General features: G+C 39.2%; 2 protein-coding genes and 1 long non-coding RNA gene across 4 annotated transcripts; 2 read left to right on the forward strand and 1 right to left on the reverse strand.

Moving 5' to 3' along the window:
* The first annotated feature begins 841 nt into the window (after nucleotides 1–841).
* Nucleotides 842–8,421, forward strand: LOC145502309 (von Willebrand factor A domain-containing protein 7-like). 2 transcript variants are annotated; one of them, XM_081481569.1, is made up of 6 exons: nucleotides 842–1,798; nucleotides 1,907–2,020; nucleotides 2,789–3,052; nucleotides 4,315–4,590; nucleotides 5,793–6,053; nucleotides 6,848–8,421. In XM_081481569.1, exons 1-6 carry the CDS (start codon nucleotides 1,330–1,332, stop codon nucleotides 7,435–7,437), a joined length of 1,974 nt encoding a protein of 657 aa, XP_081337695.1. In that variant the 5' UTR covers nucleotides 842–1,329; the 3' UTR covers nucleotides 7,438–8,421. The 2 variants fall into 2 exon arrangements, with proteins under 2 accessions (XP_081337695.1, XP_081337694.1); XM_081481568.1 differs by having other exon boundaries at nucleotides 842–2,020; nucleotides 6,848–8,420.
* Nucleotides 8,422–9,587: 1,166 nt separating this feature from the next.
* On the reverse strand, nucleotides 9,588–12,794 carry LOC145502311 (uncharacterized). Its single transcript, XR_014051310.1, has 3 exons — nucleotides 12,622–12,794; nucleotides 11,426–11,576; nucleotides 9,588–9,794 (listed from the first exon to the last, which is right to left on the reverse strand). It is a non-coding gene; the product is annotated as an uncharacterized LOC145502311 (long non-coding RNA).
* A 2,747-nt stretch (nucleotides 12,795–15,541) lies between these two features.
* LOC145502884 (transmembrane protein 121B-like) lies at nucleotides 15,542–20,145 on the forward strand. The gene is made up of 2 exons (XM_081482285.1): nucleotides 15,542–15,612; nucleotides 15,726–20,145. Exon 2 carries the CDS (start codon nucleotides 15,803–15,805, stop codon nucleotides 16,826–16,828), a length of 1,026 nt encoding a protein of 341 aa, XP_081338411.1. The 5' UTR covers nucleotides 15,542–15,612; nucleotides 15,726–15,802; the 3' UTR covers nucleotides 16,829–20,145.
* Nucleotides 20,146–26,164: the final 6,019 nt, after the last annotated feature.

Below are 26,164 nucleotides of genomic sequence, written 5' to 3' on the forward strand. Positions count from 1 at the left end.
TAAGTTGCTTTCCACTGTTTCTTTATAACTGCCGACTGCTTGCAGCACAATAGCGCCAGCAGCGGTTTTCTGAAGTGACGACTTCTTAAGGCCTTTGGAACGACAAACGAGCGGAGATCCTGGAGATCGGCGGTGTTCCATTGAAGAGAACGTTTTTAACGGATTTGGCCATTCGAGATACTAGTGTTATTACGTCATTTAAAATGACAGCTGCTGGTGTTATGCAATTTTTACTGGTTGATGAAAAATATAAACCGCAACAATCTGACAATGGAGCCATCATTTTCGGGCATGGCATCACGCGCGCGTTGATTTGTAGCGCGTGGCGCTGGGAGTAAGTACGACCGCTTGCGGTTTATTGTCTCACGGCGGAAGACTTTAGACTTTAGAGCTCACTCACGCGTTTTTTGTCCCAGGACGGAAGCAGTTTAACTGATTGCTTTTTCGAAGAAGTCACAGCCAGGAAAAACAAACAAGTCACGTTTTTTCCAGCTAGGGACAGTGTTTTAAATCAGTTTTTAGCAAGCCAGACGCTGAACGAAAATCCCAGCCAGTAAATGATCTAATGCTAATATTTCCCAGCCAGCGTAATTGCAGCCTGTCGAGCGGGTTTTCTGTCGAGCGGCTCCGTCGGGTACTCCTGGGTTTTCACGTAAGTCATTTACCTCAAGCTTTATTGCCTTGAGTTTTATTTTATACCACGTCAAATACTGAAATGGAATAAAGAAACCCTTTTTCTACAAATTGGTTCAAAGTTTTAGGCAAATAAACAATTACCTAGTCTTTTGTTATTGTTTGTAGAGAGTTACTGATCTTAAGTGGAAATCCAATATGGCGGCGGCTTAATGAGTTGAAAGTGTGTTTTGCGATGCTATATTGCCTTAGAAAGCTGCTCATGCTTAGAAAACAACAGCATACTATTTTTTTCTATTTTTTGGCGTAATTTTGATCATTTCCAATGCACTGACAAGATGATTCCTATTCGCTCCAATTTACTCCACTCTAAATCGACTAACGTCCGAACGGAGTGAACGGCAAACGTTTAACGTACCTCAAACCGCAGTCAGACGTTTGTAGTGAACATGGATCTAAAGGTCTCCATTGTAAAAATCACTGAGCTGAGGAATAATTCCTTAGCCCCAATCTGTATTTAACTCTTCAGGTTTGGGTTAAAAGGTTAAAGAAAACATTTGAAATTTTGCCAATTTGTCGAAAAAGTGAAATCCTGCTAGGAGTAGACAAACGTATGAATTTCTCTGAAGCTGAAGGGTAGGTTTTAGGTTTTGTGTCTTCTGGAATCTCGTCTGCCAATTGGGATCTGTTGTTGAAATGGCGACTATATATTTGGCACTCTTTTTCAAAGTTGGTTTCCTTTGCCTGGCTATGTCGACCAATGTTTGTAATGGGAACCTCTTTAGCTCACTCAAGTTTACTCGCGATGCTCTGTTCGGATTCTCTCGAGTTGTTGCAAAGCCTGCGACCACGAAATCACCCATCGAACTTGCTCTCGGCCGGTCGTTTGGAGGCCCCAAGAGACAACCGCAAAGCGTCAATGTTTACCGACCTTCCAACAAATTCCTCGAAGTTATCAACGAGATCGAAAAAGCCGTAGCAAACGCAGGAGCGATTGATAGCCGGCTGCGAGACAACGAGCAGACGAAGACCAAATTGTCTCGCCTCTTGGCAAACGCGATAAAAAGTAAAAGCTACAAATACGCCAGGGATGTCCTTGGAAAAGTTTTGCATTTGCTCAGCACAGAGTCTTCGAGGCGTAGAAAAAGGTCTCCCGAAAACGCAGGTACAACGTTTCTTCAAGAACTTCGTCAAACCCTTGGGAACGACACATTTGATAGCTTTATGGCGGTCAAAGGAGATGTCTCTCTAATTTTCGTTGTTGATGATACAGGAAGCATGAGCGATGAAATTCAAGCCGTCAAAAAGATCGCAATTGCTGTGGCAAATTATCCGCGTGAGGCACCAGTAGAGTATATATTATCACCTTTCAATGACCCAATGTCAGGTGTGTAACAAGGAGTTTGCTATCGTAGTCTTCAGAATACGTGTTTTAGGGTAATAGACCTTTTTTAGCTTGGGCAGTTTGTAGCCCCATTTAGGGCTATGTCATTAAACTCTTGAGAATTTTTGCTTTTAAAATTTTCAAATAGTGGCGTGTATGTGAATGAATGAATGATTTTTGATGGACCAAAGAACAATTTTCTAGCCGGAGAATATCAAATGGTCTGGAATGAGAAAGCAAGCATCCCACTGACAAGGTCTATTTTGCCACCATACCAACTAGTCTGGAGTGACATCATACGCGTGTGTCGTCGCTCTCGTACCCTGCGCGACTGAGTGTGTCACGTGTGTTACACGCGCGTTTGTAATACACGTGTAAATTACAACAATTACAATTAAACTTAAACTACAGTTACAAAAAATACAGGGGGTATATAAAGTCAAATGGCCGCTAGTACTGGTGCTGCTGTTTTGAGTCCATAATTTCTTTAGGACGGGGACATTGGGGGTCCAATCTGAACACCGCAATAACGCATAAAACACCCTTATTTCTTCTGACTCAAAAAATTAAAATTAAAGGAAGGGATCCCCATAATCCATTACTCGATAATGATCAAGATATTATACAACAATTTTGCAACTCGCTTAAAAAATATGGAAAGGGTTCCGGACTAACTTAAAACATTCATGTTCAGGAATCTAACTCACCCAGCATTATCACCTTGCTTTTCCCTTTTTCTCATTTCTGTACTCGTTATTTCTTTCTCAAAAGACGCGGGTGAAATGGTAACGAAACAGGATAACCAATCAATGGAATTTGTGCAGGCGATCGACGCTCTAAATGCTCACAAAGGAGGGGACTGCCCAGAATATACTTTTCAGGGAATATTAAATGCCCTTGGACAGGAACCCCTCCTTGGCTCGCCCATGTACGTCTTCACTGACGCTGGTCCTAAAGATGCTACACCTGAAAACATAGAAGAAGTGAAAATGTTAGCAGAAGATGACGAAATCACAATCAACTTTCTTTCAACAGGTACGTTAAAATTATTTACGAAGTTCCAAAGATGTTGAGTGTTCCAAGGCAATCAAGCAAGACAGAGAATTGGGGTTCTAAAGAATTTTTGTACTACCCAAGGGATTTAAGGAACAATGTGCTGCAAATAAGTATAAAGCCACCGGCGTTCTATCGCGAATACCGTTCCCTTATTGGCCACGCTACTCGATATCTATTCCTTTATAGACACTAAAAAGCCCAGCAGTGTGCGGTTGTTAGCGCAATGGCGGCCATTTCTTTGCGTTTTCGAAGCGTCTGTGTAGAGGATTTACTCAAAGGTTTGAGCGACTATTATGTTTTCAAGAGGAAGAAATCTCGAGCTGAACTAATTGTTAATTGAAAGATGAAAGACTGGATTCCAGATTTAAACGAAAAAAGCGTCTACACTGTTTTTGTGTGTGAAGATCGTAGTCGAGAGCACCTGCTGACCTTGGGCAAGACATCAAAGAAATCGACGTTGTCGGGAGATATGTGTTAGTTATCTCATGTATCCAATAGTGTAATGTGCATCCATATTTTTGTTTCTGTAGCAGTGTTGTTTTCTGCTCATCCTACAGCCAATTCTATCCTGTGGTACTGGCAGGTTTATGTTTTGTTTAAGTTTTTTTTCTTTTTCCCAGAAAGCAATTTCGAAAGGCTGAACCTACCAGCTGTGCAAAGATTCTGCAAAGCCCCACCCACATAACTTTTGAAGTCAAAAACTTGCCCCGTGTGGGGACTCCCATGTGGAAACGTCGAGGATTATCGTCGGAAAATTTGACTTAAACCCCTAAAGGTGGCCGATCTGTTCGTTGCTCGAGCTTATTTTGATCCCTAAAAGATACCAATTTAAAAAGGATATGACAGCGTTTTCTATTCGTTTTTCGAGTGCAAAACTAAAAGATGTCTTGATTGCTAAAAATAGTCGAGTTTCCTACTAAACATCCTAAGTGAGATCGAGATCCATGATTCATTTACGGCCTTAAGTGAGACGACAAGCATCACCCACTGACCTTTTTCACATGGAAGCCCTCTCCCCTCCCGCGGGAAGAATACACAGACCTCCCCTTCATAGTAAGGCATACTCCAAAGGAAGAGCAACCTGAACAACAACAACAACGACAACAAAATGGCCGATTTTACGTTACTTCCTTTGTACCTCCCTTCCATCTTCCCGTCACCTCCTGCCACTCTTAATTAGCGAATAACCCTAAAAAAAACACTAAGTAATGTTAAAAATAACAATATTTATATTTCAACAGGAAGCTGCCATGGTGATGAACTCCATCCAGCTTTTCGCGAACTCTCTGATTTCACCTCGGGTCAAGCTCTGATGTTGAAAGACGCAGCAGAAATCGAAAAGCTTAAGAATAGCACTGTGAAGGCCTTGGAAGGGACTACCTTCATTAGCATGGGATCGAGCCTACGAGCCAGGAAGAAAAGAAGCTCGGGGAGACCAAATCAGTACAGGTTTCCCATCGATGATTCCATTGAGACAATGACGATTTCTGTTAAAACGACTCGACGCGATACAAATGGTTTGTGTTGTTTTCTGGAGCTAAAGCCAGCTTTTTGTTTTGTTGTTGTTTTGTTTAATTTTTTGTTTTTGTTTTTGTTTTTGTTGTCGTTGTTGTTGTTTTTTTAATTGCGAAATACAAAATTACTTACAACGTACTCTCTCTACTAATAATACGACACAATACTAACTCTACTTGAAGTACAATACAATAAAATGCCATGCAATACACTATTTTACTCTACCAAGACATATTCTCTTGACTCTACTACTTACACTGTTTACCATGCTATTCTTACATTACAAGGATATGGTAATACGCCATAAAACAATGCAACAACTTCCACTACTAACAGTCCTTACTTATACATGATTTATACTAATACCTAAAATAGCAACATTACATACCGCTTTCTTCAAGTAGTTAGCAATCTTTCAAGCTAATTCGATTAATTATAGTTATAGTTATGCTGGGAACCAGCTAGCGGTTTTCACTAAATCTTGCAGGTAACTGAAATACATGGTCTTATAACATCGTTGTAATATTTATTGCTGCCCGCATAATGCAGCCTCCTATTTCTGTCCTGATATCTCGGCTTCGGGTTATCTGTTTGTTAGCAGTTCTCAGGCCCCACTGCGTAGAAAGTCTGCGATTGGTGAATTTATGGTGGTAGACTTGAATCTGCGACCTCGAGCTTTAACCGTTTGTTGAGCACATTCGTTGATGCAAAGGGAAGCGTTCGAAGAGATTGATTATTTTGAAGTACTTTTTCTCCTAAAACAGCGACGAAAATACGCCATTCGTTCGTGACGAATTTTTAACGTCCAGGGGTTCCAACCTACTTAAGGCGATCTAATGCCTGTTTACTAAGTTACAGATCTCCCAAGAACGCAACAACGAATACTTCATGCAAAATTCTGCGGAAAACCTATGGTAAATAAAGAAATACCTATAAACAAATACTGGAAACAGATAAAGCATACGTCAAAGTTGGCGGGAATGATGTTTAATAAGTTTATTCTATTAACTGTCAACTTTAGACTCCCAGGGGGTAGAGGTACAGCACTTCACTTTAGCTCACTTTCAGTATGGGACACCAATTTTAGGTTTTCAGCCTTACGTTTCTTCTAAGTTACCTTCCACGGAGAGATTCTGAGCATTCAAAAAATTAATACTTTTCTTAATCTTTTATTAATTTATTAATCTCATTAATTTCACTGTAGGGCATGGAATAATTTTGAAGGATCCAACAGGTGCCACAGTTACGGCTGAGAAAATCGTTCTTACCCAGGTCTCTGTCTACCAGATCACAAAACCTGCGCTGGGTAACTGGACTCTGGAGATATCAGACGACACTACAGGGGGGCATGAGTATTTTGTTAAGTCAAGCAGCAACACCAACATCGACTTCAAACACTATTTCATGATTCCGCTCGGGCGTGGTCGCAGGAAAGCTGTAGCGTCTTTTGCAAATCCAATTACTGGTTTGTACTACGTATATTTTTTCGTAACAAAGTTGGTTTAACCCTGTTAATTAAACAAACTTCTTTGATTCCCAATGTTTTTAGCTCGGGCCTCACTCTGAGACATCGTACATTACTATCCCAATTTGCCAAATGTTCTTGATATACACGAGACCTATTACTGTTTCAAAGCATGCAACTGTTTCAGCCAGCAGAATGGGTTGTCAATGGAAACTGTAAACACCTCAGATCAGGCGCCTTTCTTTGGGCTTCTGATAGGGTCTGGGTGGAGAAAGTGGAATCTTAGTTATCGGTTATCAGTCAATACCCCCTACCCCTCCTCCCTCCTGCCTCCTGTAATTCGCTTAGCCCGTCATGCGTGACGCAGAAAGAAATCACGCGGCCATCGTTTTTTATCGCAGTTTATTTACAGTCATGGGGGTCCGAGTAGTCCAGCTTCACTCCTTCAGCTTATAGGGGTCTAGAATTCTATTCTTGAGTGTGCTGGACTCCGCATCGGGGTGGTCCGGGTTTGAACCCACACCCGAGATCCCCTGCACTGAATTCTTGAGCTAAACCCTTTAATCTAAAATAATTTCTCCATGTTGGAGTGTAAATGGGTATTTATAAATGCTGGGGTCGTCCGGTTGCTGGCGAAGCATCTTACCTAGGGAAGAACCTAGTTGTTTCTTCCGACTGGAGTCTAGGATGCCGATCCCCTTTAATTTTTTGTTTCCGGTGCGGCCTTATGTTTTTTTAAATCCGGTATATATTGCTCTCAATAGGTGGTTTAACACTCCTTTTCTTTCTGCCAGGAAAATTAAACAAGATGGTGTTAAAATTGCTGGCTGAGGAAGGAAAAGTCAACACTGATTCTCTTCGCCTACGGATCGTGACCAAATCGGGTGCTGTGATCCGGGAATTAAAAATACAGTCACATGGTAGCACACATTACGAAACAAGTTTCATTCCACCCACCACTCCCTTCAGACTCAAACTCACTGGAACCACTGAAAAGGGGCATACATTTGAGCGGCTGTCCCATCGTGAGATAAAACCAACCACTGCAGTTCTCAGAGCCAAACACGCCAGCAATGATTTCACTCTTCCCTTGAATGTGACCACGTACCTTCATTTTCAAATCTGCAACTTCGGTGACAGTGAACTGTTTGAGATCGTCGTAAAGAAGGACAGTTTGAATTTCATCGTGCACCAAAGTGCCAGTTCACAGCGACCCAAACATGTTGCGAAAGACCGTTGCACCTTGGTGTTCGTTCGTGCTAAAGCCACGCGACCAGAGAACGTGCACAAGACGAATTCCGTTACCTTGATTGCTAAAGGGCAGTCCTCAGGTGTCATCGTTTCACGGGTCATGAGGCTCTTTGTAGTCAACGCAGAGGGCTAACTGAGTAACCGGCTTTAACAATAGCTCCCGTAAAAAAAACATGGAGTCTTGATTTTACTTTGCACACGAGCGCAGCCAAGATTAGATAGGGAGCATATAATAAACTAATACTCCTTATTAGTAACAAGGCCCAATAAATGAATACATTTGATGATGATAATAACAGACTATACTAAAGCAAACGCGAGTTGATTTATTTCAAGATTGAAAATATATCAATAGATGTAGCGAACCAGTAACATAACAGAATAGAACAATTATGGGCGAGGAAAGCCACGGCTAAAGCTCAAAACGTTGCTAAGAACTTTTCCATGTTAAAAGCCCGAAGATTTTACTGTAAGAGCGCATTCTGTAGAAACTATATATGCGAGTCGTGACAGAAACAGATCTAGTAAATGCTGTGCTTCATTATTTTTTCAACATAGGGCTGCTCTTGAACAACCCTAACTCCTTGGCACTTTTCCTTCCCCTTGCAGTTATTCTCCGGATAATTTTTTGTAACGCTTGCGTAAATTCTCTCTCAGCGCTGAGCTAGACACTTTTTCAGCCTAGCACACTCTGTATGGAAACTGTGATTTGATGTGACAATCTGTCCCGAGACCTCGCAGAGGTAACCAGCTTTTATAGTTGAGATTTACCTTAAAATCACGATTAATCATTAACTATGTCAGGTTATGTTAACTTTCCTAGACTTATAAAGGTAGAAAGTTGCGTTAGTGCCCATTCTTCCACGAAGTTACGGGAGTGGCGAATTTATATAGGCATCAATCACCTCGAGATTTTCTCAACTTGAAGGAAAGGGTTTGCTCATCAGTAATATAAATGCATGCTTGATCATTTAACTAGTACAGGAGAAACATATACAGAGAAATAGTTTGTTGCAATTTGCAGCAGGTCAATAACTTTACCAGCAGCCAGGAATGTTCATCTAACAAATATATTTCAGTCGTAGTAAACCGGAATGTTTATCTAACAAATATATTTCAGTCGTAGTAAACCGTCAAAAGCTATTAAAGCACTGAGGTATTGAAGTTGACTTTCGAAAGAGATTGCAGGTCGGCTTTCTTCTTTATTCCATTTGGAGAACTCTAGAATTAGTGAAAGAAAATTATTTGCAACTTGCACTATTTAATCAGAAAAAGCACGCGAATTTTCTTAACCAATCAGGAACAACAACGATACATTCTGTGACTTTCCTTTCCCGCGCCTTCCGCTGGCTGCACATTTTCCCGCGCTTGGCGCTGGGTGCATGTTTTCCCGCGCTTGACACTGGTAAATGTTTTCCCGCGCTTGGCACGGTTGGCACTGGTTACATGTTTTCCCGCGCTTGGCGCTAGGTGCATGTTCTCTCGCGTCTGGCACTGGTTACATGTTTTCCCGCGCTTGGTGCTGGCGGCACGTTTTCCCGCGTTTGGCGCTGGCTGCATGTTTTCGCGCTTGGCGTTGGCTACACATTTTCCCTCGCTTGGCATCGGTTGCACGTTTCCCGTGCTAGGTTTTATTTCTATCAGTTCTGCTTGGTTCGTTGGGTTATTTGCGTCAGTTTGCTTTGATTGGCCAGATAGGATTACTCTGGGTTTGGTCTCTCACAGTCATTGAACTAGAGGCGGATAGACTATTGCTTTCAAATTTACATAATTACGCATCGTGTTTACTCGAAAAAGCGCCGCACTCAATTAGGCGCCTCCATGAAATAAACGCATCAGAAAACAGCAAAAATATGAAAAACCAAAGGCCCCAAATAAGCGCCGCACGCCCTAATAATATAAAACCGGCGCTCAATCGAAGCATTTGACTGTGTATAAAGCACTGTTATTTTAATGTAAGGTATACAACAGTGGTGAGACTGCGTACCTCTCACCAATGTGGCCTGGGTTCGATTACGGCCCGGTGACATATGTGGTTTGAGCTTGTTGTTGCTCCGAGAGTTTTTCTCCGGGTTCTCTGGTTTTCCTCCCTCCACAAAGAAAAACATCATTCCAGTTTCCAATTCGAACAGGATAGAGGACCCACATGAAAAATAAACCAGTTACGGCTGGCGTGGCTTCCTCCTTAAATTTTACAATTTAGTCATTTATTTTAAATTCGAGGAGGCATAAAAACGTACCAGGGTATATATTTAACTCCAATTTAAAAATTAACTCAATAAATTAGTAAACAGTTAAATTAAGTTACATCAGGGTTCTCACAGGAAAATGGAGTACAAAACTGAGAGTAGCATTTTATTATTCTTTATTAGCTGTGAATTCATTCTAGCCCGGACATACGTGCCCAGCGTAACATCTTGTTTGTGACTCTCTTTTCGTATTTCTTGCTTCGGCGTGTTTCATGGAGTCACTGAACTCTGGTTGGATCAGCTGCGAAGGAGACAAAAAAAGATACAAATTGATCATTTAGTGTTTGATCACAGCCGCGAAGAGAAATCACTTTTGGGTGTGAGCAGTTTTCCCTGATACACTCAGAAAATGGTCATGAACCCTAAATTCTAATACCTCATTGAAGACATTTTATAAGAAGGTTACCCTGTGTGCCAGGGGTTTGTTTTTTTTTTTTTTCGTGGCCAAGCCACTCGTATTGAGCAGCGAGGCCCAGAGAACTTGGTCCCCTTAACTGCACCTTCGACACCACTTAATTTGTATCTGGATCTTCCACCTGTTTCTATCGATTTTTAGTAGTAATCTACTAGCGTTCCATCACGAATACTGTTCTCTGATTGGCTACGCTACGCACTGTCTATTCTGTGATAGATAGTGAGTAGCGTGGGAGTGTGCGCTTGTTAACAAAATGAGGGCCGCTTCTTGGCGTTATACGAGTAGAATTTAGATAAAGTTTTGAACGACTAGTAGATTTATACTAAAACAATTACATTCATATGTATTCGCTCTCGATTTCTATCGCGTGGTAATTGACTGGGGCTGCGTCCTCGTCAACTATCACGCGATAGAAATCTTGAGCTCATAATCTAATTGTTTAAGGCGGCTCCCTATTGTTTTACGATTGTACGCGCCCATAGGACGAAAGCTCAAGTAATCTGCGCGCGCTCAAAGGAAAATGTAAGTGTTTTTCGATTTTTATGACGTCAGCATGAGCACAAAAAGCAAAACTGACAGTGAATTTTCTCGCGTTTCCTTCGGTGATTTTTTTTGTTAAATTTTGCTCAGTTGTAACCGCATACAATTCCCATAAAATATCCTATTTTTGTTAAAATCTGTCAGAGCTAATCTAATATACTTAGAAGAATGACAAATTACAGAATATTGGTAAAACCGTCTGAACAACCTAGACTTTTTACGAATTCAAAATGTCAGGCAATATCGATAGATCATTTTCATGATGTGGCAAAGTGTGAAAACATTTCACCGAAAGAAAGTATAAATATTAAGGAGTTTAGGCCAAAATGAGGAATATACCTGCCTGTCATTAGATGAGATGTTGCCATGGTAACAGCCTTAATCCAAAACTTGACAACCAAACAATAAGCCTTATTTTAACAGTACCAATACTAGTAAATCTCTACAGGGAAAACTTTAAGAGAAATTAACTAAGTTTCCTTTTCTAACTCGCTCCCTATAGGGAGGGTGTTCGTAAATACTCCAGGGAGCCACCTTAATAGAACAGTCGAAGAAGTTTGGGAGAACTCGAAAAAGCTGTGGAAACACTCGCCTGTCTGCTCACGCGCCTGTTGGGTTTGCATAACTTTCGAAAATTCTCCCAATCCCTCTAGTGTCTAGATGAGGCCGTGTAAACACCAAAAATGTACTCTATTGCAGTCATAAAATATTTCTCAAGAATACGTGTTGATGTAAAACGTCACAACCGTGTTTACATACTCTCAACTAAACACACCTATTGACCAATGAGAGCGCGTGCGCAGTATGAGTTATTTTAAAAAACTTGATAGAAACACGGAACAATTGTTTTCTATTTCTTAAATAAAGTACGCGCATTAGGTTACGCGCTTGCTTCATAACAGTGTTTTTAGCTTTACCTCGTCAGAAAGTAGCTTTAGGCGATTTAATAGTTCCACTGCTCGTTGACTTGGTCTAGCAGACACTGTGTATACTCCGAGAAGTACAGACGACACGATTAAAAATATCTTTAGGTTCATTTTGTATTTCCAGAACGCTCTTGAAATAGACCTGTGAAAAGCCATAAGTGTGACAATTTCAAAAGACAGAAAGAATCTTTGTTTTTCGATAAATATGAAGTGGCTTAAATAATGTAATCGGGAAAGCCAACCATAGAAGTTAACTGTAAGCGCGTAGCACACGAAGAAAGCCACGCCAAAGTTAATATGATCATTCATTCACTCATTCATTCATTCATTCATTCGTTCGTTCGTTCGTTCGTTTGTTCATTCATTCTTTAATTCATTCATTCAGTCAGTCAGTCAGTCAGTCAGTCAGTTAGACAGTGAGCCATTCTTCACGATTCATTCATTTATTCATCCGTCCATCCATGCATCCATATATCTATTCAGTCAGTCAGCCAGTCAGTCATTCATTCAGTCAGTTAGTCAGCAATTCTTGAATTCATTCATACATTTGCCACAAACCACTAAACCAGCCACTATATAATATACAAAATCTGAAGATTGTGCGAAAATGCTAAAATTGGAATGCTGAAATATTTTCAACAGTCAAGATCTAAAGAGGATAAAAATACAAGATAAAAGCTTGATCAAGGCGTCATAAATCTCTGAATCTGTCTTTGAATCTCCTGTAATAAAATCTTTTAAAATATAACGATTTCTGTTCACGTGACGACAAAAGCATGGCACAACAAATAAAATACAACGAGATCACCAAAGTGGGCACCGAAAATAAGAGAGATCGTGCCGTTTTATTTAAAGTGGGACTTCTTAAAAACAAATTACAACGAGTTCACAATCGCTTTTTATCCGTCGTTCAAAGTGGTATTTGAAATTTTCTGAGCAAGATTTAACTTTACCTTCAACCACTGAAACATTAACGATAACAAGGCAACCTTATAATTTGACACGCGAAAAAAGGATACCTTTAAATCAAACTTTGAGCAAGGAAGAAACAAATTAAACCTTTTCTAGGATAGATTGTCTTTAAAATAACCGTAAAATTGGCAACACATCCATAAAACTAACTTCTCTCTCTCTTAAGTAGCAAGGGACGTAATTGACAAAGATTGGCATGATAAATTTACGCTTACCTGCGACAAGTGTAGTGGAAGCTGAAAATACGATTTTTTTCGTCGCAATCTGAAGCGCAGACTCGTATTAACGCAAAAACGCTTGCTTTTAAAATGTTCTCCCGTTTGGGATTTCCGTCTTAAACAATGGACGCACAGTGAAAATTAATTGCGATGTAATAAACGACGATTGATTGTTTTGTATCATTTAGGCTCTTTTCTGTGAAAGGCGGTTGCACTTTTACCGAAATTTCGTTTACTTTTTAATGCAAATATTTGAGGGAGCCATGTTCTAATATGAGAAAAAGAGCTACTTGGATTTGTAAAAGTAACTACCTTTTTGCGCCAGATCCTATGATTGGAAACATAAGGAAACGTTTCTTTGTTCAAAATTTGTAGTTAGCTAGTGGTGAATAACACTTGTTTGTCAAAAAAACAGATTTTTTTCCGTAGCAGCCACGTTTTGACCTTTTTCAACCTGAAACAAGCATCAGCCCAAAGTGATTTTAATTTTCATTTTTAATTCAGTTGACGAATTAAAGTTTTCAAATTAAAGCTAATGGCAACACTTTCGTGAGAAACTGTTTGTTTTTCGCTGCGCCCAAAGACTGAATCCGAATTGAAATTTTATGGGGTAAAAAGGCGAATTTTGAATAAAGTGAATTCAGCCTGGTGAAGCGGATAAAGGCTGACATTTTTTGGTCGTATTCAATGGTATTTCATAAAATAAAAAGTCATTTCGCCTCTAATAACAAAGTGGATTGCGCCGCGTGATATAAACTTGTTATTGCATAATATCAGAGGGGTACTTCGTTTCCAAGAAACCGTGAAGAGTGAACATATAACAGCTTAATACATGTATCCCACCGCCGCGAACTGATCACAGATTTAACATTGCAGTTTTTAACTTAACATACTGATTTTAAAAGTCCGCATCACTTTCCCTGTATAGCTGTTATTAACCTGTAAATGATGTTTTTTACGGCCAAATAGGGTATTTCCTCACGAAAGCATCAAAGATTATCAAAAACTACTGTAGTTGTAATTTTGATTTGAAGTACAGTGACTGTTTTGTATGTCAGAAACGATGACAAAGGTATCAGAATTCACAAACGGTTCCTATAACAACGGCTAAGCCGTTAGTAAACTCGGCCAACTTTTTCCTTGTCATACTTCTGTGTCAATAGTTTTATTTCCTGTAGGAAGGTTTGATTTCCTACCGTATTAAGTTTATCTGGAGTGATGAAAGCAGCTTTGCGGATATCAGTAAAAACGCGTCTTCTTTTGTTTGTCAAATAACCGAATTATTATTAAAAACCCAGGTACATGCTTTTCGTATTAATAATTACTGATTGATTAGACAAAGGATGTAGCTTAATTTTTAATTCCGAGCAATAAGAGGATACTTTTTAAAAAATCATCTTTCAGTCGACAGTTGAGAATTAGCGACATAAAAAGTTTTAGAGCATGCGCAGTTCATGTTTTTTTTCACGAAAATATAAGCAAATTTCTCGACAACATTACAAGATTCTTGAGAACTTCACACATTTTATTCGTTACAATAATTTATACCGAGCAAGGGAAACTGAATTGTTTTGAAAACTTAGAGAACGCAAGCTTTGGGCAAGCTAAATTCGCCCTGAAATAAGCTTATTTTACTATTATTATTTCGACACATTTGACTTAAATAAGCTCTACGATATGGCTTTGCTGGCTTTTTTAATTTGCAAGAAGAAGAAAGAAGAAGAAAGAAAGACTTTATTTAAGTGTCATTAGTATTTAGATTTAAAAAAGAACAAATTGGGGACACTATTTTTGTTCTTGAGAGAAAAAAAAAAGTCATCAATAATTTGTAAAATAAGGAACCATGATATATGCAACAATACTAGCTATCGTTTGCAAGTATTATTGCAAGTACTATTGTAGTATTTTGATTTCAAATATTGATACGGGTAAGTTATAGATTCCACGGCACAGCAACATACCGAAACTGGCCGCCGCTCATAAGCCGTAGACTTCTACATCTTCGTAACGGGTTTTGGATAGGCTTATAACCGAATGGGCTTTATATATCGGGAGGTGGGGGACTTGTAGGCGGAATAAGAAATGAGCTACAGCGGTGCGGGGGCATATTTCCGGGGGGCTTATAATAGGAAGTAATTTTTGTTTACAGGTAGATGGGACTATAATGAGAGGGAAGGGAAGGGGGTGGGACTTAAAAGCGAGAGGGCTTGGAAGCTGCAGTTTACGCTATTGTTTTTTCGCTGTATCTTTTCCTTAGTATAGCAGCCTAAATTGACCCTTATAGTTCAGGCTGTCAACAAAAATTCCCTCAGTAGTTTATGAACCCCCTCACCCCACTCAGTCTTCTCTAAAATGCGTACGTTGGGGTGTGGGAGGTCTGAATCTGGATCTCATCACAACTGAAGGAAGTTTTACACAAGACCTAGAGCGACATGGTTGTAGTGGTGGGGAAAGGGGGGGGGGGGGGGAGAAGTGGCATTCACTACAGAATCAGTTGCTTCGACTATCTTCTTGTTGTTTTTATTCTTGAGAGAAAAAAATTCTTAAGTCGCTGTCATCAATAATTTGTAACTCTACTAAGGCTGAATATGTTTTTTCCTGTAATAATTTATTAGCAGAAAATTGTCATTTCCTTTATTGTAATTCAACGACAGAAAACAATTGATAGAATCTGTTTATATTTTTCTCCTAATTGCGTTAGAAACAGACTATTTTCGAGTCTCTGTGAATTAATTTTTAAAGCGAATCTTCCTCATTTGAAACTGGTTTAGGGCAGTCTAATTATTTACTTGATTTGATTCGCGCGCCTTTGAGACCATGAGAGCAGACTGGGTACGAGAGATCACGCCTTGGAAAATCTGAGCCCAGGGATCAACTCGGTCTGACCTGAAAGTCAATATGGCGAAAAAAAGGCGGTAAATTATGTATATAAGCACAATTCTCGGAAATTTGACTGACGATTGTGCATATTTTCGCTAGAAAATTGAGGTAAGATACGAAGAGCTTTGAACGGAATTTACTTGATTTATTTTTCCCCGTGAACGAGGAGATCATAAACAATTTAAAGACTTCTGTGATCAATGCTTCGATTTCTCTTTCAGCCGTTTGTGACACATTTATTGACAGCTTCGCGACAATTGCAGTTTATTCATCCAGCTTTCAAGAATATTTCGACGCCATGAAGTGCCGTTTGAACCTTGAAGCTGTGGGTAAAGCATTGTGTATTCTTTTACTGATTCTACAAGGAGCCATATTGGACTACTACCTAGTAGAGCACCGCGAGGTTCAATCTCTTGGCTTCATTGCCACCGACATTATTGTCCTCACCATTTGGATTGGAGTGATGTTCATGGCCAAACGAAAATTTCTCGCAAAGTTGAGAAAGAAGAGACGAGCAAAGGAAAAAGTCGACGGCAAACATCGACGTGCAGAGGTTGAAAACGACGACGGAGCCGATGAAATTGCTTATGTCTTTGTAGCCTGGCTGGCTTATGTTGCTATAACTTTGGTCCCGGAGGTGGCGGTGATTTTCAAACGGTTTGCAGATCAGCTCGGGGATGCCAAACTCTTCGGGCAGAACATTCTTAAAGTTGCTCTGTGCATTACGCCAATGTTATTCCTGCTACTAGTGAATTCACACCACGATGGTAAGCGTTACCCCAAACGCAGAATCTACATTGACAAACTGTCTGCAGGGGTCACGCTAGATTTACTTGACAGCATAGACATCTTGGAAATCTTATTTATGGATGACATGGAAATCAATCTTCCACTTGGACTGGAAAATGCCATAATTGCATTTGCGTGTATTAATTTTTTCCTTCCCACCCTTGCTCTCCTCCAGTTGAGTGCCATCGTAAAAGGTGAAGTACGCTCTGCTAATTTTCAATTTCTGTACTCAATATCGTACATTGTTCTGGTCAATGTGCCGTTAGGAGCAATCAGAATTATTCTATGGACGCAGTATAACCAAGATGTGTCGGTGTTCATCGGGAAAAATATTATTGCATCAGCAATCTACATGTTTGATATCTACGCAACCTGTGGACCTGAACATCCTCAACAGTGCCCGAAATGTGACAAGCATTTTGCGCCAGATAACATTGATGGACACAAAGCTGAGTGTTCAAATCCTGTCCTTGGTGACGATGATGTTGGTACTCCGATGACCTCTCCTTTGTCAGATGGCCAGTCTTCAGTATAATCAAGGACTGTAAGTGATCCCAGGGTAGAGGGGGATGGGGGGACTGTATATGGTGGGTTTTGACAAAACACTGACCCCCTACTGACCCCCTACTGACCCCCTACTGACCCCTATAAAATCAATGGGAAAATGGAAATTGAATAAAGCCCAGAACTATCAGTGGGACCGATTCAAGTTCATCAATAAATTTAGCCTACTTGAAACTTCCAAGATGGTGGACGCATTGCAGATTTCCGACTCCCTTCTCATTTGACTGAAGGATTTGTCACGGAAAATTGACCACACAATAAGTTGGAATATCATCAAGTATAGTATTTATAGCCATTAGAGAATTGAGCAATGAAAATAGCGAGGAAATTCTGGCAAATTAACACGCATGCGACTAACCTTGAGTGACACGCACATGATTACATCAACCGGAAGTTTATTTTGGCAAACTTGTAGCCCTAGGTCCCTCACCTTCCACATGCACAAACTACATTGCACATGGCTTTAGTCATGGATGGTAAGTGGCATTACTGTTTTTCATCGATTTGCCTCTTATTTTGCACTTTGTATATCCGAATTATGCCATGAATACATTATGAAATTTATAATACATTATGAATACATTCTGAACTTTTCCTTGCCGACAATCTGGATGTGGTAGAGCTTGTAGAAAGGTATGTTGGTTTTTGATGAGATTATCCAAGAATTCTACCTTGAGAATCCGTGGTCTTTTTGACGACTTCATGCACCAAGGAGAAATTAATCCATCGGGCTTGTCCAAATGGTTTATACTACAGTTACTACAGTTCTTAAAATGCAAAAACAAGGCAAGAGGCCTGGAACTACCTTATGAAATTTGTCTTCCGGTTGAGGTTTAGGCGCATGTTTGTGCCACTCGCACGAGCAGTCCATCACAAGCCTTTCGCAAGCCTGCTCATTTGTCAGCTTTTTTCTTTGCTTCATTTTCCAATGCGAACGAAAACAATATTTGATGATATTCAAGCTTATTCTGTGCTCGATCTTCCGTCAACAAAACCTCCACTAAACAGTCAAAGGAGAACAAGAGAGTCAGAAATCTGCAACGCATCCGCTGTCTTAGAAGTTTCAGGTAAGTTAAATTTATTGATGAACTTGAATCGGTCTCATTGATAGTTCTGGGCTTTTTTCATTTTCATTTTCTCATTGATTTTATAGGGGTCAGTAGGGGGGTCAGTAGGGGGTCAGTTGACTGGGGGTCAGTGTTTTGTCGAAACCCATATATGGCAGTGACAGAGATGCTTGTCACACCTTTTTGGGGTGCCATGGAAGAATCATGTGGTGATGCCAGTTAGACTGTTCCATTTTACGTTTTGACAGGTGCAATATACATGTTGTCGATTGGTATTATGGTATACTGTCAAAGGAAGCTGAAAGTACATTAAAGGAGCTTAAGATGTCAGGAGTTGATAATGGGAATCAACAATATTATTTGCCTTTTTTCTGGGATGTACTGTAACTCTTGGGTGGTTAGTCAAGCATTGCTCATCAATAAAAAGTCAACATTCATTAGGCACCCCCATAGGTGTAAAGATTAGCTTGTTGTACACATGCATGTGTTAAATCCTGGTTCCTTGCAAGTGTCATTTTGAGAATATTTGACAAGCATCCCTGTCACTTTAGATAGGAGCTCCCTTGGGTTATGTAATACATATTTTGCTCTAATAAGCCTGGCTTCACATGTGCAATGCAACAATTGCAATTATCATCCATCAAATATTTTCACTCGAGCGCAATTGGTCTAAACGTGTCACCTGACCGAATATCCCCAAGCTAAAACTGGGGAATATCCCAGAATATTCCCCAATTTTCAAAACTGCGCATGTTGCGAAAAATATTTGAAGGATAATAAACACAATAGCCTCCATTTAACTTTGAAAATATGCTCAGATATTTGCCCTTGTACATTATCTGTTCCTCAAAGCACAGTTTTCCTCAAGCTATGTTCTCAGAAAACTGTTGGCTTCTCAGAGCAGATAATGTCCGCAGACAACTATGCGAGCATATTTTCATGCCAAATGGAGGCTATTGTTTATTATTGCCAATATAAGTGCAAACACAAGAGATGTTCACACATGAAGCACAAGGAGCAAACTAGGTCCACAGGTGTGTTAAATTTGTTTTCTTCCCTTCAAGATGGCAGATAACTCATGCTTCACTTTCTTTAACATGGGTTAGCATAATTTGCATAATGTGCATAATGAGTAGTTCCAAAAAATATCCATACTCCCTCCACAGAAGGGATTGAAATTTCGTGAGGGTGAGGATCTCTAAGACCAATGTATAAAGCTTCAGTGGAATTTCCAGAGGGCTTGGAGTGGGGGTCTTAGGAAAAATCCCTTCCATGGGGGAGATAGGGATATTTACTGGAACTACTATTTCTAATCTGACACGAAGCAAATTCAAATGCAAACACAGGCCAAGTGTATGGAAAAGATTTTTTCTAGTGCCTGCATTTATGCTTGTTGTCATATTATGTTTGTGTAACTTGCACTTGCATTTGTGTCGGCATTGCTTGTGTGTCTCGTGTTTTAGACAACATATTATTTCTTGTGATTATAAAGACCTACTAAAGCGCCTGTTTTCTAATAAATTTAATGCTGCTGCAGTTCAGAAAGCAAAAGGGTGAGAGAGCTAAGAGTTGCATTTGATTGATGACTCAAGAACTTGTTTTATATTCTTTTCATTTTGTTTAGAGTTATTCTGATAAATGTAAGCGTGCAGTATTGTTTATAAACAATGCTATTAGTATAGAGCAGAAGCATGTATAGAGACATATCACTCACATGCAGTTCATAGAAATGTCTCTACTTACTGAGTGATACTGTCCAAGTACCGCTTAGGTGTATATTAAATAGATATCACATCAGCCATTGAATTAAATGCTACAAGATGGTGACCCTGTTGTTGGTTAGTGTCACATCCAGAAATACTCATTGTATTTGTATCATGCCAAGAAAACATGATTCATATTGTTGCTGCCTTCTGAAAGATTGACACTGATGTTCAACAAATTCAGTTAAAATTATAAAAAGAAAAGGGAATTGTAGAGAATATAATTATATACATATTTTTCTCATTGCTAGTTAGAGTAAGCAGTTGGTATGTTTCAATTTCTGAATATTTTAATACAAATTTTAATGCTGGCTGTTTAATTTACTTTGTTCATATTACAAACAGTGTCCACAGAATCATAGTTGTGGCAGTTTTAAGTTGGTAGTGACATTAATTTATAATTGTTTAATATGTGCATAGATGGTGTCAATTTATTAAAATTTTTGATTTAAAATTTATTTTTGAGTGCAAAATTTTGACTAACTGAATTTTTTTGTTTGCCATTCCTAATATGCTATTGATTGCTCCAGGGCAGAGAAATTGCAAAAATGTGCTTAATTACTTCAGATGGAGCAGTGATCATTCTGTTATGTTCTTGGGCAATACACTTGACTCTCACAGTGCCTTTCTCCACCTAGGAGTATAAATGGGTACTGGCGGACTGTTAGGTAACCTCCTACACAGACGCCCTTTAGGCTTGTCATGCAACCTGGGAGAGGAAGACTGCGTGACAAGCCCAAAGATTGTCTACATAGGAGGCTAACATGCTAGGGCAACCTGACAGAAATGTTGGGGGTGGGGTGGGGGTAGGTATAACTTGGTACTACCATGCTGTCCAGGGGTAGAAGCAAGCTTGTTGCTTCATGCTATGGAAACTGGACGTAAGCACCAGGGCCGGGTTGTTCGAAAGCCGGGTAATGCCAACCCAGGGTTAAAAGTTAACCGAAGTATTAATTTTTCTTGTATAAAAATGTTCTTCACTGATTGTGTTTTGTGTAGATTGAGATTTTTCCCACTCAAAACTAGGACGGGCAAGCTATATTAGAAAATCCCACCGAAAAGTCACAAAACCGAAATCAAAATTCTCGCTATTCCTGGTTTAGCTTTTAAATCAGGCTTTGAACAACCCAGCCCAGAGCTAATGAACAAAGGCAGGCTCTACTGATCGCAAGGATTGGAAAAAACTACTAGTTTATTATTATTATTATTATTTTTTAGTTGGCATATTTTTTTTTCTACTGAGAATTCATAATTTAAGCCTAGAAAAGCAGGGTTGAGATAAGAAATGACTTGGTTAAACATATGCATCACCCTGCACTTAGTTTATTTTATAAAAAAAAAATGTTAAAGTCTCTAGTTGTTGTAAACTCGTGTAACATTTAATATATACTTTTCAAAAAATGTAAAGTTCATTTATCCGGTCTTAAATAAAAAGGTTCCTCACTTCATGGTTTCTGATTTCTGTTTTACCGTTCTTAACACTCAGGTTTACATTTCCCTCTCTTTTAGGGAGGAGCTTCCCAATTTAATTTGAGAAAAACTTTGGGCAAACAGTTTATATTACACATAGCCAAGCGTGCGGATTAGCCAAGTAGTTCTTATTTCTAGTCTCCCGTTCAAACGCGCGGACGCGCTTTACGCGCTTGCACGACTACTCCCGCGCGGCGCTTGTACTCCAGAGGAAAACAGACTTGATGTTCGGTTTGATGTGTCTTGTAGTATTTAGCGGAACTCTATGTAAAAACTCCAAATTTAACTCCAGATTTAAATAGTTTGCGCTTAGTTGGCCGCCTACCTTCAAACTAAACCAACCCACAACACATCTTGAATAATATATGTATGCGCACGTTATTTCCCCCCAATAAGCAATCAGTCTCTACGAAGAGACCAGAATTACTCGTTTTCCAATTTCCGATTTTATGCAGAGAAGAGCAACAATTTGTAACGGTGTGTGTCAGCTACACCTTGTTATTTTCCTGATCTTGAAGTGAAGCTAGAAACATATCAGAGAGTGGCTAATTTTGGGATTTACTTACAATAGTAACATAGGTTACGAGCTAGTCTTCACTCAGAGTACCTAAGTTAAAAAAGACCTAAGGTTTATTACGTACGGCATTTTAAATGTAGTGGCCATCGCGGCTTAAAGTTTCGTAACAGATTCAGGCCCGGAGACACCATGTAATAAGTGTTGTTTTCCTCCACATTGATCTAATCGACTCGTTAAGAACGCATACAAAAGGAAACTCTTCCAGAGTAGATAAACTAGTCTGTCCACAGACACTCTAATTTGTCTTGAGTTCGTCGAGATCGCAAGCCTAGCAAATTGTTAACCCAGCGCGTGGGATTTGAATGAGCCAAAACGCAAGGGGGTGGGACTAGAGAAAGACAGAAAATAGCGCTCGCATCGCTCGCGCGCTCAAAGAAAAATAAATCGTAACCAAAATAACTAAATAAATAAATAAAAGTAAAAACGTCTGTGAACAGACTATGGATAAGCTTGTCGTTCTATCTTTTTTGTCAGTGTTTAGTCGAGGGCTATTTGTAATGACAGACTGGCAGAGATTTCGTCGTGACTACAACAAACACCAGGTGCGAGTTTTCTCATGTTGATCTGACAGCAAGATGTAAACAATAATTTTCTCACCCACACTTGTTAAGTCAATGGAACAAAAGATTTTCTCACCGTTCACTCAAATGAACATGTTGTTTGTGGCGTTAAAAAAGGACAATTATGGTGCACTTGCAAAGTCTTAACCAAAAAAAGAAAAATGTTAAAATAGATTGACTGTAAACCTAAGTTCCCTGATTAATTAAGGCACTGGGTATGAAGAAAGAAGTAAGAATACTATTGGTCAAAAATGCCTTAGCTTGCTTTAAAATCCTCCCATAATTTCTCAAAGCAACCTGAACTGACTGAAAAAGCAGTTCAGTAGCCGAGAATAGAATTAGTCTTTACTTACAACTTTACCCTTAACATGAAAATAGCCTGTGACAGGGAATTTGTAATTGTTGTTTTTTTTTCAATTTTGACGCGTCAATATCGATTTCATTAAAAAAAAGTCTTTTAACCACTTTTTCAGCATTTTCAATCACAATAAACGCTCGAGTTGATAAATGGGCGGGTGAGATAATGCATTGTTCTTCTCAAGCCTGAAATCTCTGATGCGCAAGAAGCTGCAATTCTAGCTACAAGTCAGCAAATTAACGCTTGCTAATGAACTTTTTCCATCAGAAACTTCACAACAATGCGTGGAATACTTTCCGTTTACGAAAATGAAAAAGGAAAAGACAAAAGCTTGGTAAGCTAAGGGAGCGAGTGAGATAATCTATTGTGTTCTTTTCAAGCCACCTTTTAGCGACTTAAAAGGTGAAATCAATCTATTTGTAGCGAAGCCGAATTAAGATGTAAACAAACGCTTTGCTCTGTTGTCAATCCTTACAATTTGTAAAAAATATAATTTTAAACATCACGCGTGGATCAGAACAGACATATAGACTGAGTTTCTTGTTCGTTCTCATCAGTTTTAAAAAGCTACTGTGCGCTGAAAATTAATTCTGGAAGCGAATGGGCTGAACAAAAAAAAAAAAAAAAAACAGTCAGATAGAATTAGTGTTTGCGTAGAACTTAACCCTCATGTCAAGAGACCACGATCTACATCTTGCCTCATGTACAATGAGATAAACGCCTTGGGCATAGAGTCAGATTAGAAAATAAACTAAATTACTCTTGTGCGCCAATCAAATGAAAAGTTATCAGTCTCTGATTACATGAAGAAACTGCAATGCTGCTTTGGCAGGCAAGTGAAACAGTTACTTAAAGGTACAATAATGCCCCGCTCAAACTCAAACGGAGGTTTCATTCCGTGAACATGCATCAAGTGTTTTCCGTCCACACTACGTCGGAGGAACGGTTTAAAAACCCACTAATCACTGGTCGTTTTGGATTTGTATTTGAGAAAACTAGGCCAGCAAATCACATGATTATCGCTATGTTTTCAAATTCCTCGGGTTTGAGGAGAGCTTTTCAAAAGTTCCGTTTTCGTGGCGGATTAGTGTGGACGGTAGTCTAACTGCAGAAATTAAGCTGCCTTTTCAAATTCCTCAGCTCCGGCGTAGTGTGGACGCTGTCTTAATTACTGCCGTGGCGAATTTGAAAAAAAGCTGGTCACGTTTTGAGCAGTACCACCGATCGAGTTGGCTATTCTTCGATCGCAAAGCAACGCGCTCCTAGTTATAATTAGGTTGGTACGTGCAAAAAAGTAGAACAGAGTTTTCCGAAAACTGTTCTCTTTCTCTGATATTTTCACAAAGCCAGAAAGATCCCAAAACCAACATTTCCAAATTCTAATTCAATCTGGATAGGGGACCCGCTTCCAAACAATCTCTATAGGCGAATCTTTGCTGACGTCATTGTTTACGTTTTTCCTCATTAACTTACGACTGTGCGCATAGAAGGCATCATGCTAGACACGATTTTACTAGAAAAATTTAAAGAGCTTGTGAAACATAGTAAGTGGTGAAACTTTTAGCTCTTTGGATGTAATATTCGAGGAGAAATTGGCTTTCAAAAACATCAAAATTTCTGGGTGGCAAAAGCGCTATAATGAGCTCATGCATTCTTTGTAAAATTTTGAGCTTTTAAACCCTCGTCGCACAAAAAGTATTCAATACATCGCGCTCAAATTACTTGGGATAGTTAATCGTGCTGTGCCCTTTCAATATTCAGTATTAATCTCTTTGTAGCTCCATCAGAAACTGTATCGCTTATGGTAATGAGGCAAATATTGTAAACAAAGATTCTCCTATAAAATGGTCTAAAAAAACTGGGTCACGAAACTCAAACTTTTCTTAATTCAACAAGTGAACAAAATCTTGATTTGGTAAGTGGCGGATGACTAATGTATTGTTCTTTTCCAGCTTCACACATTTCTACGCGCAAATTTTTACCATTAATTCAAAATTGCTGTAACTCTGACTTTATGTTAGGAAGCTGAATAAGCTTTTTTTCTCATATACTTTACAACAATGCGTGTGATGTAGTTTCGATTAAAAAGAAAAAAGAGCTTTGGTTGCCAAGTTGTCAAGTGAGATAATCTATTGTTCTCTTTAACTGCTACTTTTTAGCCACTTACAAGGTGAGATCACTCTATTTGTAGCGAAGCTAATTAAGATGTAAACGGTTAAACGGTTTGCTCTTTTGTCAAATCCTTTCAATTTGTAAACAATAGACTTTTAACCAAATGCGTGCAACAGAGATATAAATTGAGTTTCTCTCAGTCGTTTTCATCAGTTTGAAAAAGCTACTGTTGGCGTAAATAGTCTTCAATCATGTCTACTGATTCTGGAACTTTTGCTCAGAAGGTCCTTGCAGTAGATTCTGTGAAACGAAAGCTGGACTTCGATGAGCTTCGTAACCGCCGAACGGGGGCCGTATTTCCCACAGCACTGACATGGAGAAAGAAGAAGGGTCGTCGTTTAGACTTCGGGGAAACCGACCCGTCAGTTCGTTTACGATGTCCTGGTGAGTGTGATTGATTGATTACCTAACGTAAATCTGCGGTAAAACATTACTGATTGCAGTTTATAATTGAGATATAGTTACTTTGTCTGTTTCGGGTACCTGTATTTTAATTGTGTACTGAAACGAATCTTGAAGTGAGGGCATGATCAATTTATGGACCACTGAGTTTACGATTTACCTCAGAGAAACCTAAAACCAAAGCTTTTTTAGGTTCAGAACTTAGAACGGAATTTTTTGACTTTGATGAAGATTTCTTTCTTTGTTTCACTTTTGCAGTTTGTAAAATTTCATTCAAATACACCACTACTATTTCTAGCTTAACTTTGTTGTTTTCCGAGCTCAGCTCTCGTAGTTGAATCTAGAGAACGTTGTTTGTAAGCTATGCCTTCTTGATCTTAATTCAGTCTAGCTCAGCGTTTAATCACGGGTTTGAAAACTTTGCTTTGTTGCATTTTGTTCGCGTATGTAAAAACTGATATTAAATGAAATAAAGGCTTAACCGGCGCAATTATTTCTGTAACGGAGGAGATAATATTCTGTAGTTGTCCCATTTTGTACATGTTTGTAACTTAACCTTTGCTCTAAAACTGCATTCGTTGTAGGCCATTCCTACTTAAACTTTGTTGTTTTTTGAGTTTAACTTTTGAAATTAAATCTCGAGAAAGTTGTAAGCTATAGCCAAATGGATATTACAATGTAGATCTTTCACCGCTTTTCCTCAGCGTTTTATCACGGGTTTGAAAATTTTAGAGGAACCGAAGGATCACATGTTTTCAGTTTGTTCAGTAGACAGTGTTGCGTTTATTTGTTATCAGATTAAGGCTTAAAAGGAGCATTTATTGCTCTGACGGAAAAGACACTGAATATTCTGCAGTTGTCCAGCTTTTTCATGTTTGTAACTTAAGCTTAACTTTAAAAGATAATTCGTGATATGCTTTCAGCCTTGACCAAAACGC

This window comes from Orbicella franksi, chromosome 11 (assembly GCF_964199315.1).
Source record: "Orbicella franksi chromosome 11, jaOrbFran1.1, whole genome shotgun sequence".
NCBI classification, from domain to species: Eukaryota; Metazoa; Cnidaria; class Anthozoa; order Scleractinia; family Merulinidae; genus Orbicella; species Orbicella franksi.